This window comes from Ictalurus furcatus, chromosome 19, assembly GCF_023375685.1.
Source record: "Ictalurus furcatus strain D&B chromosome 19, Billie_1.0, whole genome shotgun sequence".
Classification (NCBI taxonomy): domain Eukaryota; kingdom Metazoa; phylum Chordata; class Actinopteri; order Siluriformes; family Ictaluridae; genus Ictalurus; species Ictalurus furcatus.
Genome location: NC_071273.1, coordinates 9,092,643 through 9,110,884, shown reverse-complemented (window position 1 = coordinate 9,110,884; position 18,242 = coordinate 9,092,643). Strand labels below are relative to the sequence as shown.

General features: G+C 42.4%; 2 protein-coding genes across 3 annotated transcripts in view; one reads left to right on the top strand and one right to left on the bottom strand.

Moving 5' to 3' along the window:
- fgd6 (FYVE, RhoGEF and PH domain containing 6) overlaps positions 1-9,605 on the bottom strand; it is a 45,507-nt gene extending 35,902 nt beyond the window's left edge. The window contains exons 1-2 of the mRNA XM_053650355.1: positions 9,516-9,605; positions 1,891-3,814 (exon numbers count right to left, since the gene is read on the bottom strand). Coding sequence (XP_053506330.1) covers positions 1,891-3,814; positions 9,516-9,525 — 1,934 coding nt within the window. The 5' untranslated portion in view covers positions 9,526-9,605. The remainder of the gene's footprint in view (positions 1-1,890; positions 3,815-9,515) is intronic.
- Positions 9,606-9,874: 269 nt separating this feature from the next.
- Positions 9,875-18,242, top strand: part of vezt (vezatin, adherens junctions transmembrane protein) — a 34,008-nt gene continuing 25,640 nt past the window's right edge. For both annotated transcript variants that reach the window (XM_053650357.1, XM_053650356.1), the window contains exon 1: positions 9,875-10,047. In XM_053650357.1, coding sequence (XP_053506332.1) covers positions 10,012-10,047 — 36 coding nt within the window. In that variant the 5' untranslated portion in view covers positions 9,875-10,011. The remainder of the gene's footprint in view (positions 10,048-18,242) is intronic.

Sequence of the window (18,242 nt, the reverse complement as noted above, 5' to 3'; positions counted from 1 at the left end):
GACCATTAAAAGTCGCTGTTTCAGCTCTCGGTCTTCTGTAATAAACAAATTGATGGCAGTCTCGCTTTTGTAGTGGTTTTGGCTCAGCAGGTTACTGAGGGTAAAGCTGCTTGCTTACACAGTGTTAGATATACTGTATGAGAGCTAAACATTTCATTTAAGTTCGAAACGTAAGGCTAATTCGTTCAGGAAATGCCATTCCGGTACCAGCTTTCATGTCGCATATTAAAAAAATATGTCCATTTCAAACTTATTTAGAGCCTGCATTCATGAAATATCAAAGAGTTCATCTAACCACATAAAGAGTTCGGGATTTTGGGAGTCACCCGTGGTAAGCTTGTACACACCCACTCAGGACCAACTCATTTCTGCAATGTGAAATACTACACAACCGTGTTCTATCAGTGATTCAGCTTTAAAACAAAACAAAAAACAAAAAGGCTTCAAGATCCCTGAACTCTAATTATTACACACCTGAATACCATCTCCTGAACTATCCAATCTGATATAATAGTCATTGGGTCAGTTTTAATGTGTGTGCCGTTATATGTTCTGTGTGATGGTATAATTTACAAAAGCACTGTATAAATAAAATAATATCAAAAAATAATCAATACATGAAAAAATGATTATATTGCGAGAAAAACGCGTTGCATTATGGCCAGAAAAACACTGCGTCATTATTTCTTTAAAGATCACGATGCTCAGATTAAATGTTGCGTAAACTGATCTTATTTTTACGATCTAGCCTGGTTACCGTTTCATAGGTGAAGTTCTAGAATTGGTGAATTTTCACGTCATGCTTGGCTTAGACCACAACTGGATTTTAATGTCACGGTTAATGGTACTGTCATTACGTCATGTTTTTCTCATAAATTACGTTCTATTTCCTCCTAGTAAAGCGATATTTGGCAAAATAACACGATGGGTTTGTTTTTCTCGTAATAACGTGATGTTTTTCTCAAAATAACACAATGTATTTCTCATAACAACATGATCTTTTCTCTACATAATGAGACATTGATGAGATTTTTTTTTTTTTTTACTTCATGCCTGGCAGCACAGAGCTTTCATAATAATTGTATTAAATAGGAATCTTTTTTCATAAAATACACAATGTATCATATTGTAAATCATTTCCTTCATTCATTCATCTTCAGTAACCAAGGAGTAGCATTTCTGGGTCCTGGGTTCCTGAGTGAACTTTTGGTCTTTTATGATCCGACGCATCTGCTTTGGTCAAAAGGTGAATAACGAGTCCTCCAGCTATGGGACTTCCTAATTAGTACTCAGGAGGCTAACCATCTATGTCAAATAGTGTTGCTAACATCTCCGGCTGTTTATGAATAGTCTGGTTCCTCTCAAGATTTCTGCCTAATGTTATCTCAGGCAGTTCTCCCTTGTTCCTGCCTCTTTTGTCTAAGCACTATACAAAGTTAATGGAGTTGAAATCAATTGAATCATGCCACCCTTTGATACATGGGAGTTGACTCTTCCTTCAGATGGACACAGATATATTGACGTCACTGGTTTGTTTGTTTTTTCCCGAGGTCATCAGGAGAGTCTGGGCTTCTGAATATTAGTTTATATAGATGTATACGCCCAACCTACCCACTTTTTTTTTTTTTTTTACTTGGAAAGTACAATGTATGGAAATCACAAGTGTTATGACAACATATTGTGTGCATAAATAAGGGTTTTGTTTGTTTGTGGTATAACACAAGGACACACAAGGGATTTAAAAAAAAAAACCTGCTAGGTTTAAACAGAAATATAAAGAAAAAAAAAAGAAAAAGATCAATCAGGTTTTTAGAAAAATACTTAATCTGACTAGACACCTCTGAATTGGGAGAAGCTGATCTTTCAAACCAATCACGTAAAGCCTCTTACCTGCTCAATTCATACGGTTCCTGCGCTTCATACACTCCGCTATCCGTATTCTGAGTGGAATAGACCCAGGGCAGGTTCATGTACTCAGGAATCTCCTCATAGAGGGGAACATTTTCATATTCTACTCCACAATCACCTTCTCCATCATGCTGAGCGACCTCCTCACCGGTGGGTGTGACCTCAATGTGTGCGTCACACTCTGTATCCGTGCTAGTGGAGTCCAGAGACGTCCCACCGCGCATCAGCTTCGGAAACAGCTTGACGCGCACTTCGAGAAGTTTCTTCAGGCTGCGGTGTTTCTGTACACCAACACCCGAGTCCACACGAAGGAGATCAGCCGAGGAGAACGACCTCGCTCTCTGCTTGACCAGCACTGACCCCAGCCTCTTTCCATCGCTGGTTTGCGATTGGTTAGCACTTTGAGATAGCTGCTTACCAAAAAGAGGGATTCCTGAGAAAGTGATGCGCCATGAGGAGGGTTTCTCGTTGGGAGGGGCGGGAAGGGCTCCAAAAACAGGGGCCGGGGCTGGAACGGGTGTTTGCGGTGACGTGTTTTGCTTCCTCAACAGTGCAGATGCAGGTAGACTGTGTCTCTGCGGCTTCTTGGGAACGATCTTTGGCGAGCTCTCCTCGGCTGAAGACGTCTTGGTTACAGGTGCCACCCGAGGGCTGCGGTTGAGTCGAATTTGTTTGGGTAAACTCCTGGTGAATGGACAACGAGCAAAATCGCCGTATGCGCCGTCTTCATCTTCGTCGTCCTCCTCCTCCTCTTCCTTGTCAAGCTTCTCATCAAATCTCTCAGAGTCTGCATGCTCCGTAAGAAGCAGATTATCCAGGGAAGATGAGGTTTTGTAACCGTGATTGTCGTTTTGTAGGAGGGACTTTTGTCGAGGGGGCGGGGCTGGTGGCTGTTGCTCCTCCTCCTCTATGGAAACAGATGTTTCACTAGTGGCTGGTTCGGAATAGCAGGCGGTCTCTGGGTGGGTCACACTACCACCGTTGTGTGTATTACAGGTAGAGTCTCTGTTGTGGGTGGAGTCTGTAATGTGGGCGGAGCCTGTATGTGAGTCTGGAGAAGTGTTTGCAAGAGAACTGCTGGATGATAAAGCGTCCTCTGGAACTTCCGGTGAAGAATGTCGGTCTTCTGAGTGTGTCACCTGTGTCTGAAGGGTCGCGGGGGGGTGCGTCTCTGTTTCGGCTGGATACTCCACCACCACCTTCTGCCGGAGAAGCACATTTCTTCGTGGACGCCGAGGCTGAGGCACAGGAAGTGGCTTACTGGGGGGTGAAGGCACAGAAACATTGGTATGTGTGTCATCAGTGGTTAAACAGTGTGTGTGTGAAGTCTGCTCGGGAAGTCGTTCTCGTTTCAGGAAAGTTTCATCTGTTGCAGTGTGTAACTCTGGTTGTGTGTGTATGTGATCCTTGACGAGCACAGCTGCATGTGCATCATCCTTTGCATCTGGAAGAGTGTTTGGGGAGTGTGCGGGAATGTGGTTTTGCACATCTTGTCTGAGTAAAGTCACTCGGTCCTTTGTGCTGTTGCAGCCGGGCTCTTCTACTGGACTGCCTCGCTTTTTTTCTACATCATATTCGGTTGTTTCGATCGTCTCCTCAGATCCCCTCGTTTTGCAGTTGCCCATATGGTGTGACTTGGGTGGTATGATGTAATGCGAGAGGCCCCCGTTTTTGGACGCGGGGACGCCCTCAGATTTGCCGGTGCCGATAGAGAGGGATGACTGGACAGCTTTGGGGCTGATTTTGTCCAGGCATGGTTTAGGGGCTAGAGCAGGTTTCCCCCGTTTTGGCGCAGACGGAGATGGAGAGGGAAGAAGGATCTCAGGTTTAGGTGCGATTGGAGGAGGGGCTGGCTTCTGAGATGCCAACAGTCTGGGTTTGGGGGCGACCGGCGGCTTCTTCATACCTATAGACGCACGCACATGGGATAGAGTTAGTACATTTCACGAACATGGCATGAGAGACAACTTTGTTTAAAAAAAATCCCACTTCCCCTCTTGCTTGTACTGTCATCTGTAGTTCTGCTTGAGTGGCGTGGCAGACTGCGAGTCTCGTACAGAGCGCCGTCAATCATACGGATGGACAAATCTCTAGCCCGGGCTCTCGGGACAAGCAGATTACTTCTGATTACCAGTTTTTCAAATCATGGTTGCCCAGCGTACAAGTAAGGTTCAGTAGGCTGTTGATCTCACAATCGCCTACTTTTTAAAAGAAAACTTTTTATTTGCTTTTTAACACGCTCCAATGGGTTCACGTGTCGCAAAGCACCTCAATGCTGTGTTTTTCTATACACAAAAGTCATACATGAGCGAAAGAATCAGGAATATGAAGAGATGAACAGTGAAAGAAGTACAGTCCAGCACAGTACAGAACAAAAACTGCTGCAGTGGCGGCGTGGACAGAGAGGACGCAGGTCGAACCGGCAGGTAACGCGTGACGATTCTCACCTTTGTGTAATCACGGAAAGTGATTTGTTCGTGTCTTGTCGTGCTTTGAATGCGCCCAGAACAGACAAGACAGAGAACCAACCAGCACATAGCCATGCCCTACTTACACATCCGTTTGTCTGGTGCTACGTGTAGCAGACAGCGTGATTAAAAATGGCAACGTCTAAGAACCACACCACACACACGGCTCTGCGCGTATTAATTCATCGTGGCTCTTAATATGATATTTTGCACTACATTCCCTGGGACCTTTTATTTTTTTTGATGTATGATGTTGCCAAGGAACATCGAATGCTTTTAAAGCCATGCATAAAAAAGGTACCCATTCAATGCCATTCCAGCATTTCCAATCCAAGACAGTACTGAATACTCAGAATCAGGTCGGTGAATCCTTAATAGTCAGATGTTGCAATCTACTAAAAGTATAACACAAAACGCGTGGATTAATCGGTGCACTTTCGCGACCGCAAAAATGAATACAAAATCGAGGGAACTCTACAGTTTTCGTTGGGGTATTCTCAAAATTACTGCCGATGTGGGCCGTGTGACATCATCACAACGGGTATTCAGTAAAAGCCCCCTTCGATTCACGTGCGTCGAACAGCTAAAAGGTCTCAATTACCAACACTGTGAAAGACAATCACAATAATAAACGCAGCAAAATCCTGCACAGCCTGATTAACGTGAAAGTATCATACCACAAGAATCGCTTGAGCTCTGTGCCAGTTTGTGATATCTCCACAATCTTCTGTTAAGGAATCTGCTGCCCTTTTTGTTTTTTTTGTAACTGGGCACGCAACTGAACCTCAGTGGTGCGTGTGATACTGAACGAGCTAGATAAAGTGTAATCTGGAATCCAGGAAGGTACAGCGGTGTGAAGAACACAGTCATTATTGCACTCAAATGAACTGTAATTTTAGTACCCAGAAGGTTTCTGCTGTTTATGTGTTTGGAATTAAAATGGCTAAAATTAGAAATGGTCCGAGAGCTTGCACGTTTCTGCCATGTGAGTGTAAAGTGCTGCTCGGAAAGCACTATGTACAATAAAGAAAAGGCTTCAAGACAATTCCTAACAAAGTAAGCGTGAGCACTAAGGGATAAAACAGATCTTATCAGTCCTTACAGGATTTGTGATTGTTGCGGCCAAAAATGCTCGACATCGCCGCGGCTTTTTTCCAAAACCTTCGATGCGACTTGTGGAGTTTTTTGTGCTTTTTATTTTTTTATTACAGACTTGGTGAAATCGCAGCAGTTCTGCACGGGCTTTCACCGTGATGTCTGTTGGTAAATGAGACCGTTTAGCTGTAAAAAGAGGAGGGCGTCGGCTGAATGCTCGTCGTGATGACGCGTCTTGACCCGAATCGTCAAAAGATCTGCGCTGGTTTCGAAAAATTGTAAGCTTCTCCGAATATGCTCGAGTTTTGCGCTCAGTTCTGCGATCGCAAAATCCTATTGGGACAGTCTTAGTGAACGTGCGTGATGGGAAGAGTGGTGTAGTGAGTAGCATCGCTGCCTCACAGCTCCAGTGTTCCTAGCTCCATCATGAGCTCGTGTTACCGTTTAAGTGGATTTCCGCACGTTCTCACCATGTCCGATTGACCCCGTGTGTGAATGTGTGTGTGTATTGTGCTCTGCAATGGACTGGCATCACTTCCAGGGTGTATTCCTTCCTGGTGTGACCCTGACCAGGGTAATGTCGGTCAGGTAACGTCGACTGTTTATATATATATATATTTAAAAGCTCAGCTCCATGTAATATAGATGGGGGATTAAGCGGTCCCAACTCCCTTGATTCAACAGCTAATAATCAGATTCCACAGCAGATTTTGTGAGAAGATGGGGAAATAATATTTCCTGGGGAAAATTCATTTCACTGCAAGTTAGATACTGTTTATAAAAGTTTGTGAGGCAAATAAAAACTTTCAATCTTGAATAACCACATTCCAGACATACGACAACTCTCGCTTACACCAGCCCTTACGGCCGTCTTGGAGTCGATTCACATCTCAAGTCAAGTCTAAGTTTCACTCTCGGATCAAATCAAGTGCACAGTCCGACATGTTAAGTGTCGGTGAGTGTCAGTACTCAATATAATATCTCACCCAAAGTCTTTTCTGTAACTGTCCGCATCATACATTATCCTTCAGTAATGTTACACACCAACCACTTGTAGTGAAGGGCACAGTTTGACTTCCTGTAAACAGTAAACAAACTGCAGACTACACTCTTTGCTGGGAAAACAAAACAATATACAGACATTCTAATGGATTCCACTACAAATACCATTACAAACTATCAGCTCGTAAGCATTAAAACCATTACCATTATTGGGCTTTAATGATATCCACTAGACGTAACACACCACCAATAGAAGGCAACAAACTACTTACTTGTATCTCATTTATATAAATGAAGGGTTGATGGTTAAGGGCAGCTTGGTGGAGATTTGAACTCACAACCTTTCTATCAGTAATCCAATGTCTTATCCACTGAGCTACCAGTTGAACAGTAGAGAACAAATTCCAGTAGGAACCATTACATCCATCCATCTTCTATACTGCTTATCCTTTTTAGGGTCACAGGGAAACCTGGAGCCTATCCTAGGGAGCATCGGGCACAAGGCGGGGTACACCCTGGACAGGGTGCCAGTCCATCGCAGGGCACAATCACATACACACTCACACACTCATTCATACACCCATTCAGGAACCTCATTAGGAACCATTACATCCATCCATCTTCTATACTGCTTATCCTTTTTAGGGTCACGGGGAAACCTGGAGCCTATCCTAGGGAGCATCGGGCACAAGGCAGGGTACACCCTGGACAGGGTGCCAGTCCATCGCATACACTCTCACACACCCATTCATACACCTCATTAGGAACCATTACATCCATCCATCTTCTATACTGCTTATCAGGCACAAGGCGGGGTACACCCTGGACAGGGTGCCAGTCAATCACATACACACTCACACACCCATTCATACACCCATTCATACACCTCATTAGGAACCATTACATCCATCCATCTTCTATACTGCTTATCCTTTTTAGGGTCACGGGGAAACCTGGAGCCTATCCTAGGGAGCATCGGGCACAAGGCGGGGTACACCCTGGACAGGGTGCCAGTCCATCGCAGGGCACAATCACATACACACTCACACACCCATTCATACACTACGGACACTTTGGACATGCCATTCAGCCTACCATGCATGTCTTTGGACTGGGGGAGGAAACCGGAGTACCCGGGGAGAACATGCAAACTCCGCACACACAGGGCCACGGTGGGACTCGAACCCCCGACCCTGGAGGTGTGAGGTGTACGTGCTAACCACTAAGCCACTGTGTGCCCTGGGACCATTACAGTTTCCATTAAAACCAATATAATTCCAATTATAACCATTACAAATTCTATGATTGTTCCCTCCCCCCCCCCCCCAATTCTTCTGCAGGGTATGTTAAGTTATGGAGGCAGCCATCTTGGACAACCTGAACCACTTCATTTATTTATTTATTTTTAAAACTCATTACTCCACTTTGAATTAAAAGTATGAACACATACGACTATTTTTTAAAGAAACTAATTCACATTAAAATGAGCTTACGTAGCTTAAGGACGTGACTTGAAGTAGGCGAAGACATGAGCACGAGGTTTACGGAAAAGATTTTGGGTGAGAGACCCCCATTGCTCGTTAGCTCCAGAAGCGAACACTGGACGTTGAAGATATCTCACTACAAGATAACTTTCTACTTGTACTGCCATACTACTTATTGTAAAAGAAACGATAACGATAAGCACGCGTGAGAGAATTCAGTGTAGTGATACTCAAGTCAAAGACGAGATATTGTTCAAATCGTGAAAATCTTTACTGATGTCAGACTGCGGTTCAAGTCCTGGACACCGAGTCTTTAATGTCCTCTCTACAGTTGGGGAGGTTATTCTTGTGCACTACCCGTTATATCAGACACTTCCACACTAAAACTGCGTACTGGTCGGTGCTACACTGTCACTTTCTGTGCCCGTTGTCCCGTTTTAGTAGTTACTGTACCGTCCTGTGTCGTTAACACACGTTTACACGTGCACTTTATGTAAAAACGTGTAGGTCTTATTTAGTCCTGTCGTCTCATGTGGTCAGTGTGTTGTTTTATGTAGCACCGTGGTCCTGGAGGAACGTTGTTTCGTTACGTCGCACTGTGTACTGTACCAGCTGGTTGAAATGACAATAAAAAGCCACTTGACTTCACTTGAGGACAGTGAATGAAACGCACAAACTAGATTTATTTCCGGCGTTTATTGGCTTCGCATGTTTATGCTCCATTGAGGAAGGGCAGCGATCCAAAACGAATGTAAGGAAGAGCAACTCGGCCACTTGGGTCTGTCATTTTAGATTTAGGCAGGCGAGGGGGGTGTTTGGGAAAAGCATTTCGCACTCATTTCCACGGACGAAATTCCTGATCCGGACTGAATCTCAACTTAAAAGTTGCTGAACTGAAAAAATGTGTTAAAGAGGACGCAAACGGGGTGAGGACCTGCAATCTGGGGTCTTCAGTCTGACTGTGTGTGTGTGTGTACTAAATCCTGAGTCTGAGTCTCAGAAAGTGTGTGTGTATGTGTGTGTAGTCATCAGGCGGATGTGCTGAGATGGCCAAACTTTTTGGCTATGGAAAATTATCATGAGACTCCTTCTGACTCCTGCTGCTTTTACATCAAGTGAATGCACAGGCTGGGATTAGTGTGGAGAAAGGAAACTAAAGAAAATCCTGAAACAAAGAGTCTGTCCTTCCAAAGTAATCCCTGTTTTAAAGCAAGCTAACATTCTACATTACATTAGGAATGTAAGAAACTTCTAAACCGTACCCGTTTTTATCCTTTATTACTCATTACTGTGCACTGATTTTCCAGCATCCATGAAAGTTCTATTCTTATATATACGCACACTATATAAGAATAAGAATAACAATAAGTCTAGGTTGAGTTATCTCCAAAACATCATCATAAGAGTTTTGAGTTAAAGCGAATGAGGAGCTTCAGAGCACGCTTACTGGAAATAAAAACAAACACAACTCTAAAAATAAAAACAATGTTCCTGTTTGAATATATATTTATATATATTGTGTGTGAATATTTTCCCTAAGTGTTCTCAGGAAACTGACCTGTACTCATGATCCTTCACTCCTTCGGCTCCATGAATGAGCTGCTTTTTAAGGGAAAATCCTTCAAATGTCGTTGTTTATCCATGCGAGACCCCATTGTAACGCCATAACAAAGGTTAAACAAAAGAAAGAAAGAAAACACACTACCTAAGAAAGCGCCATGTGGCCGGTAACTAACTTTTTTCTCGTTGAGAAATCACTTCGGCTCCATTCAGTGTCCAGCCCCCACTCACACAACGACACATTTTGAACGCGTGGAGATTTTACAGTCAGCCGCTAGGGGCGCGCTGGAGCTGTCTGTTTGTATGTGTGTGCTGTTTTGTTGGGGGTTTTTTTTACTCGTCATATCTCGATCAGTGAAGCATCATGGGAAATGTAGTGTGCACGTATCAGTCGGCTTTGCGCAGTTCGTCCACAAGTCAAGTCAGGCCGTTAATTCGTATCGACTACAATCCCAGCATGCGCGCTCGGAGTTGGAGGCTTATGGCGGAGAGCTATGACTGAGGATTTAGACGAAGAGGTCGTGTTCGAGGTGAGTGTTTGGACTCGTTTGTTTATTGTTTATTGGTGATCTAGTTGTTGTGCTTTCGGGGAGGTTTGTTTTTTTTTAAAGTGCGAGTTGACGCTGTGAGTGGGGCGGTGCTCTGTCTGATATACCGGACACACAGTGATCAGACGTGGCGTGGATGGGCGACTCCGTGGAGTCCAAGCAGGGGGGATTGCTACAAGAAATACTGATCTCCATGGAGACCGATTACTGATCACTAATGATCTCCATGGAGACGGATCATCCGTAGATTTCCCCCAGTGTGTCTCTTGAATTACACGTTTTTCGTGTTTCCTTACTCTATCACACACACACACGCCCATTTTAATCTCATGAAAGACTCATTAAATCAGCAGATGAGATGCGTTAGGTCACGTGACACAGATTCAGCTCAGGATCACATCCAGGATCTCCTCATGTTACCAAGCCAATATATCATTAGGTAACTGTTATACCGTGATATGAGTCAGTAGTATTGCGATACTGATACAGTGTGTCACATGGTAAACATTTACATTCATTCCTTTAGCAGAAGCTTTTATCCAAAGCGACTTACAAATGAGGAAATACAAGCAAAGCGATATATCAAGCGGAGAACAATACAAGTAGTGCTACCGTGCAAGATTTATAAGCTCTTTTTTTGAAAGCGCTTACATCAGGAATAAAACACATCGGGGTGTGCTGTTGCAGGAAAATACATCGAACGAGGAAATTCAAGCAGAGAACAATACAAGTACAGAGTAGAAGTGGAAGTGCAGATTTAAAAGGGGGACCAGGGGACTAGGGGTTAGTTAAGTGTTCACAGAAGAGGTGGGTCTTTAGCCGTGCTGTAGTGTACAGTACTGACGGATTCTTCCGTCTGGATTGAGGTCGGAAATTCATTCCACCGCTGAGGGACATAATCCACGACGGAGTGGTGTGATGCAGAAGAAGGATTGCTTTATTTATTTATTTTTTCCTTTTCTCTGAAAACATGTGATTTATTCCTCTTGTACCACCGCGGTTTGGAAAGGGCTATGGAAGCCCGTTTCTGCCACAGAGAGAGAGAAAAAATTGAAAAGGTAATTGCAACTTTTATATCTCCGAATTCGGAGACGAATTCTGATTTATAAAGTCACAATGACCTTTTTAAACATTTTTTTTTTCCCTCTTGGCGGAAACGGGTTTCCATAATCCGTCAATGATTTTAGCAAATTTCATGTATTAATAACGGACACCACGTGCTCGTTAACCATTTGACATTACAACTTTAAACATAACTATAACACCCTTGTTTACCTTTAATGAGTTTGTCTAATTCAACACTAAAAAAGTGACAGGAGCAGTGGGGACTTTTTAAGACTGCTAGCCCTAGTTATAGAAATATGCAAAAATGACAAGTATCGCAGGGTATCGCATGTAGCTGTGAGGAGCTCGGGTCGTCACTCGCCTCAACAGGAAACAGCAATGCAAATGTAAATGCTCTCTCCGTTACAGCTGCAGATTAATCAGATTTAAATAATGGGGTTTTTTTTTTTGGTTTTTTTTTGCCTGTCCTTAATTATTTAAACACAATTGACCACAGGATTTTGATAAACTGAGCTAAAGATAGTTACTAGGATTTGATTATAATCAGCGTTTATGGACTGAAGGAAAAAAAAAAACCCTGGAAATGTTGTGGAAATTGTTACCAATTTATCAAATCTTAGTCAATTTAACCAAGCATGTTTTTTTAAAGTAGGGTTTACATGGCATCAAGGATTATTCTCTCTTTTAAAAAAAATAAAAATAAATAAAAGCTGAAGTAAAAAGTATAATTTAACAAGTAGGTTTTCTTCAACACTGTAAAAAGTACACATCATCTACAGTGGTCCTTGAATGCTTGAGAACCCTTCAGAATTTCCTATATTTCTGCATAAATATGACCTAAAACATCCTCAGATTTTCACACAAGTCCTAAACGTAGATAAAGAGAACCCAATTAAACAAATTAGACAAACGTATTATGCTCTGTCATTTGTTTATTGAGGAAAATGATCCAGTATTACATATCTGTGAGGGGCAAAAGTATGTGAACCTTTGCTTTCAGTATCTGGTGTGACCCCCTTGTGCAGCAATAACTGCAATTAAAACATGTCTGGTAACTGTTGATCAGTCCTGCACGCCGGCTTGGAGTCCATTCCTCAGTACAGAACAGCTTCAGCTCTGGGATGTTGGTGGGTTTCTTCACATGAACTGCTTGCTTCAGGTCCTTCCACAACATTTCTATTGGATTAAGGTCAGGATTTGACTAGGCCGTTCCAAAACATGAACTTTATTCTTCTTTAACCGTTCTTTTGTGTGTGTTTAGGGTCGTTGTTTTGCTGCATGACCCACTTTCTCTTGATATTCACTTTATGGACAGATGTCCTGACATTTTCCTTTAGAAATCGCTGATATACTTCAGAATTCATTGTTCCATCAATGATGTCGAGTCGTCCTGTCCCAGATGCAGCAAAACAGACGCAAACCATGATACTACCATCACCATGTTTCACAGATGGGATAAGGTTCTTATGCTGGAATGCAGTGTTTTACTTTCTCCAAACATAATGCTTCTCATTAAACCAAACGTTCTATTTTGGTCTCATCTATTCATAAAATATTGTTCCAGTAGACTTCTGGCTTGTCCACGTGATCTTTAGCAAACTGCAGAAGAGCAGCAGTGTTCTTTTTAGAGAGCAGTGTCTCTCTCCCTGCAACCCTGCCATGCACACCACTGTTGTTCAGTGTTCTGCTGATGGTGGACTCATGAACATTAACATTAGTCAATTTGAGAGAGGCCTGTAGTTGCTTAGACGTTACCCTGGGTTCCTTTGTGACCACATGGACTATTACATGTCTTGCTCTTGGACTGGTCTTTGTTGTTAGATCACTCCTGGGGAGGGTAACAATGGAATTGAATTTTTTCCATTTGTACACAATCTGTCTGACTGTGCATTGGTGGAGTCGAAACTCTTTAGAGATGATTTTGTGACCTTTTCCAGCCTGATGAGCATCAACAACTCTTTCTGAGGTCCTCAGAAGTCTCCTTTGTTCGTGCCGTGATACACTCCCACAAACATGTTGTGAAGATCAGACTCTGACAGATCCCTGTTCTTTAAATAAAACGGGGTGCTCACTCACACCTGATTGCCATCCCACTTCATGAAAACACCTGACTCTAATTTCACCTTCAAATGAACTCCTAATCCTAGAGCTTCGCATACTTTTGCCCCTCACAGAAATGTAATACTGGATCCTTTTCCTCAATAAATTTAATGACCAAGTATAACATTTTTGTCTCATTTGTTTAATTGGGTTCTCTTTGTCTACGTTTAGGACTTGTGTGAAAATCTGATGATGTTTTAGCTCATATTTATGCAGATGTATAGAAAATTCTACTTTCACAGACTATTAAGCGCCACTGTACATGTTGTGTCTTTTTCCTGTTTGGAAACATCTGATTTCGCAGACCACTTACTGTCATTACAACTTAATTCCCACTTACACCTTAAATAGTTAAATCAGCCTTAATGAACAGATTTCAGCGAGTTTCTTTTGTGGTGGTTGCAGCCAAAAATGTTTGATTTTGCAATACTCCATTTAATACATTTATTTAAAAAATTAATTCTATTTACAATTGAAGTGAGTTTTGTGTGAGAGCTGAACTGTGAAGTGCTTCAGTTAAAAATCCATTCGAAAGCTTAGTAGTTACAAAAAAAAAAAGATCAGATCGGTATCGGTATCGGCTGATGCTCGGTGTTTCAGTAGTATTGAGAAGAGAAAAAGTAGTATTGTTTCGTCTCTAATCAGCATATTTTGTTCCTAAATTGGTGGAATAAAACCAGCTGCGATTGTCGTTACCTTATTTATTCGTTAGTTCATAGATAGAATATCAGACTCACCACTCTTACTGGATGCAGCTTAAAGCTGTGTCACGTTGCACAAACCATCGCCATCACTATTCAATACATCAGGCTTTTAAAAGTTAATTTATTCAATAAACTCCTTCAGCACGGTCTTCCTGCTGGGGAAACGTAATCCGCAACGCAACAGTGTCAGGTGTTAACTGTTCCTGCTGCTGATGTTGGCTTCTCTAATACTGATCTTGCAGAAAGCTGAAATGTTTGTTGCAGCGACGCCTTGGACTGTTCAACTGTGAGCTGTGATCGTCTCAGACATCCCAGATGAGTGTTTCTGTGAATCACAGCATCCTCATGATCCAGCAGACGTAATCACTTTGAACAGAATTGTGCAACCTTTAAATATGTTGCACGGCGAGTTGAAGTCATCGTGTGTAGCAGTATAATCTAAATATAGCATATTGTGCAGCGCTAGTGGAATATTAACTTGAATGCGGACTAAGCGAACGATCACGATCATATGATTTATACGCGATGCGAAGCTTCATCAGCATAATCCCAGTTATACTTTTAGGAGAATGTGTTTGACTTCTGGGTTGCTAGTAGGTAAATAATATCGTTCTTTATACCTCAGCTCGATTCTGATTGGCGCACAGATCGGACTGTAGTTCTAGCTGCAAGGCAAAACGCAGGATATTAACGTGCTTGGTCTAATACGTTATCTTTTGATGATGATAATAATGATAGAGTCTTTATTGGTCACATATACATTACAGCACAGTGAAATTCTTTTTTTCTTCACATATCCCAGCATGTTAGGAGATTGGGGTCAGAGTGCAGGGCCTGTGTTTTTGTTTACTCAGTAGCCTAACTGATTAGGCTAAAGTGTATAGTTAGCTAGTGCATAAATACAGACTGCAGACAGTTCTTAATGTATCGCAAGAAGTCAGCAAGAGACTCTTGTGGTCTTTGGTGAATGTTTCAGCTGTGAGATCTGGTCTTCTGTCCTTCTTCATTGCGTGTAAACGTTATTGTAGTCTTGCTGGCATCTTTGGGGTTCGATTCCCGCCACCGCTAGGTGTGCAGAGTCTACATGTTCTCCCCGTGCTTCGGGGGTGTCTTCAGTACTCTGGTTTCCTTCCCCAGTCCAAAGACATGCATGGCATCTTTAAATTGTCTGTAGTGTGTGAATGGAATGGGTGTGTGGGGCCGACATCCCGTCCAGGGTTTCCCCGTCTTGTGCCCCCAAGGCTCCCTGCAGCCCTGTGTAGGATAAGCAGTACTGATGTTAAACCATGAGGTGACTGCGTCTAGTAATTACAAGTAATAACTTGTAATTCCTGACTTGACTTCAAGTCGGACTTCCTACTCGGGAACACTGGATGTTCTCCTCAACTCCGAGTTCAGCCAGTGACGTCAAATCAACATGGCTGCTCACAGCATCAGCAGTAAATACAGCAACTTTTTCCCTTTAGATGAGTTATACCGTATTTGCTTTAGATCAGTAACATACATACGTATCCGCTCGTTAAATCTATAACCCTGACTATACAGTTCGCAGTTTTGAGGAGGAAGATATACCTCACTAATCACCGTTAGCTGGCTAGCTTGTTGCTAACTAAAGACGAACACGGAGGCGTCCATGTTTCTTCCCCACTTTGGAGCTCATATGTGTGCAGGTCGGAAAAATGACCTAATTTGAGCTCCGACTTCCCACTTTCCGAGGAACGGACAAGTATGCAGCATAAGATGGAGAGTTATTTGACGGAAAATCATTCTACGATGTTATAAACTACGCACCAATTAAAACATTTTGTTTAGTCAAAGTTAGTAGGCAGTAGTTTTGTTTATCATTTTTCGGGTTGTTGAACCGACTTGTCCATCAGACAGCTACGAGTTAATGAAAAGAAAAAAGCTGATAGCCAGGACACGAGATCTGCTTTTCCGAGGGACACCGGGTTACTGATTTGTCCACCCTTACTGACAAAATTCCAAAATCGTATTCCGTTATAAGTGAGTTTTGAACCGATGAGCTTCTGATAGGATGGGCTTGAGTACTAGGAGGTAGGGTTGGGCGATATATCACAATATATATATCACAATATTTCTTGAAGTAACGATATAAAATGCGATATGAAAATAGTAAGATTCAGCACTATCTTTTTGGCCATCCCTTTCTTTACATTACTTTTTGGCAGGTTCTCGACTGTGTTTTGTTTAGTTTTTTTTGCTTGAGGCGGTGAAACAAATTTGATGTGTTTCCACCGTTTTGTTGATACGAGTTTTCGACACACATTACAAATCACGCACGTTTGATTCGCATCTGATCTTCTGTATCCCGAGCCACTTCCATATTACGGAGGAAGCTCATTATTTGGGGGAATAAATTCTTCGTCCTAGTCTAGGGTTGGGACTTTGCTTTCCGCCATGCTTGTTCTCCTTCTACGTGTGAGATGCCCACGTTGCGGCGTGTAAACACGTCATCAACTATATCCTCAATATTGTGGGATGACAAATTCTTATCACGGGGAGGAATTGTACCAGTATATCATGGGCGATGCGATATGGCACAGGCCTTCTAGGAAGTGTTCCAGTTCTTATCACAGTGTGGTGAATAGAGACCAGGTTAAAAACCTGCTGAGGTATTCCTTTTATCCAAATCTTCAACATGTAGTGGGAGCTCCAAACTCTTTGTTCCACTAGAGAAAAAGCCTAAAACCAAGAGGATAAGATGGACAAACAGTAGGCAAAGCTGAACAGGAAGATCCGAGATCTAACAGGAAGATCTAGTTTATAAACAAGAAGGGGGGTTTTGAACTGAAAGTTCCTTTATGGTGAGTAAAGATTTTGTAATACAGTGTGGGTGTAAAGCAGTATTGGTAAACTGCTGAGTTTTGGACTGTAGGATCTGATACATATGAGGAAAAACTGCAGTAATCTTGGCGTATAAAGGCGGGTCGGCAGCAGAGTACGTGATCCGAGATCTCATTTTAACACGATTATGAAGGCGAAGGGAAGGAGCAGTGTAGCCGGAACTTCAATAATAATGATCAAATAGCTGGTTAACCTTTTGGCAGAGGGTGGGGATGTGACTCTCATGGTTAAAGATTAAACATTGTGAGAATGCTATCAGAGTTAATGAACTTTGTGATCTCTGGTTATGAATATACACCAATCAGCCATAACATTAAAACACAGACTACACAAGACCTCTGAAGGTGTGCTGTGGTATCGGGCGCCAAGACGTTAGCAGCAGATCCTTGAAGTCCTGTAAGTTGTGAGGTGGGGTCTCCATAGATTGGACTTGTTTGTCCAGCACATCTCACAGATGCTCGATCGGATTGAGAGTTGGGTCATTTGGAGGCCGTGTCAACACCTTGGGTTCTTTTGTCATGCTCCTCAAATCATCCCTGAAGAATTTTTGCAGTGTTGCAGGATGCATTATTCTGCTGAAAGAGGACACTGACATTAGGGAATTCCGTTGCCATGTAGGGGTGTACTTGGTCCGCAACAATGTTTAGGTAGGTGGTACATGGTGTTTTGTCCAGGACCCAAAGTTTGTGCTCTGATAGATTTCCCCGCTTTTCTCCCATAGACAGCTCTCTGCTCTTCATGTTGGTTTAACCTTAACAACAATTGCAGTCTTCACAGGTGAAACCTATGGCTCAAACCAAGAGTAGACATTCAGAGCTATTCATTCTTTAAACAAGCAATTTAACAGGGCACACCTGGGCAGCAGGAAACACTTATCAGTCACATGTTCCAATGTTTTTGATGACTTGAAAAAATGGGTGGGGTCAAGCAAAAGGTGCCATGTTCTAAGCTGTTTAACACCTCTAGATGTCAATATGTTACATTTTATACTCAAATAAGCCAGATGTAATTAAGCAAAATGGTGAACGAAATGAATCAAACCAAGAATCACATCTGGTGTGTTTATCACCTTAAACATGAAAAGAGGTGTCTGTGTCTGTGAACCCCAGTGCCCATGTGCCCACGACTCATTGTGCATTCAGGTTAGCGCTTCATAGTGTCTCTTGTGTGCAAAAAGATAAAGATCTGAGCATTCTGATTCAAATGACATGCTGACACTAAACCCCCATTCCATGTATTAATTTGAGGTTTGTGTGTGTGCAATTGAGAATATCACCGTTATTTTTTGGTTTTGTACAACTCTACTATGCTTGGTATAATTTGTTGATGATATCGATTTTGACTGTTTATCTGCAAATCGGTTTTCGCTGCCGATTATTCCTCTGCATTTTTTTTTTTATTATTATTTCTTTCAGATTGTTAAAATGTATTCTCAAAGTTACA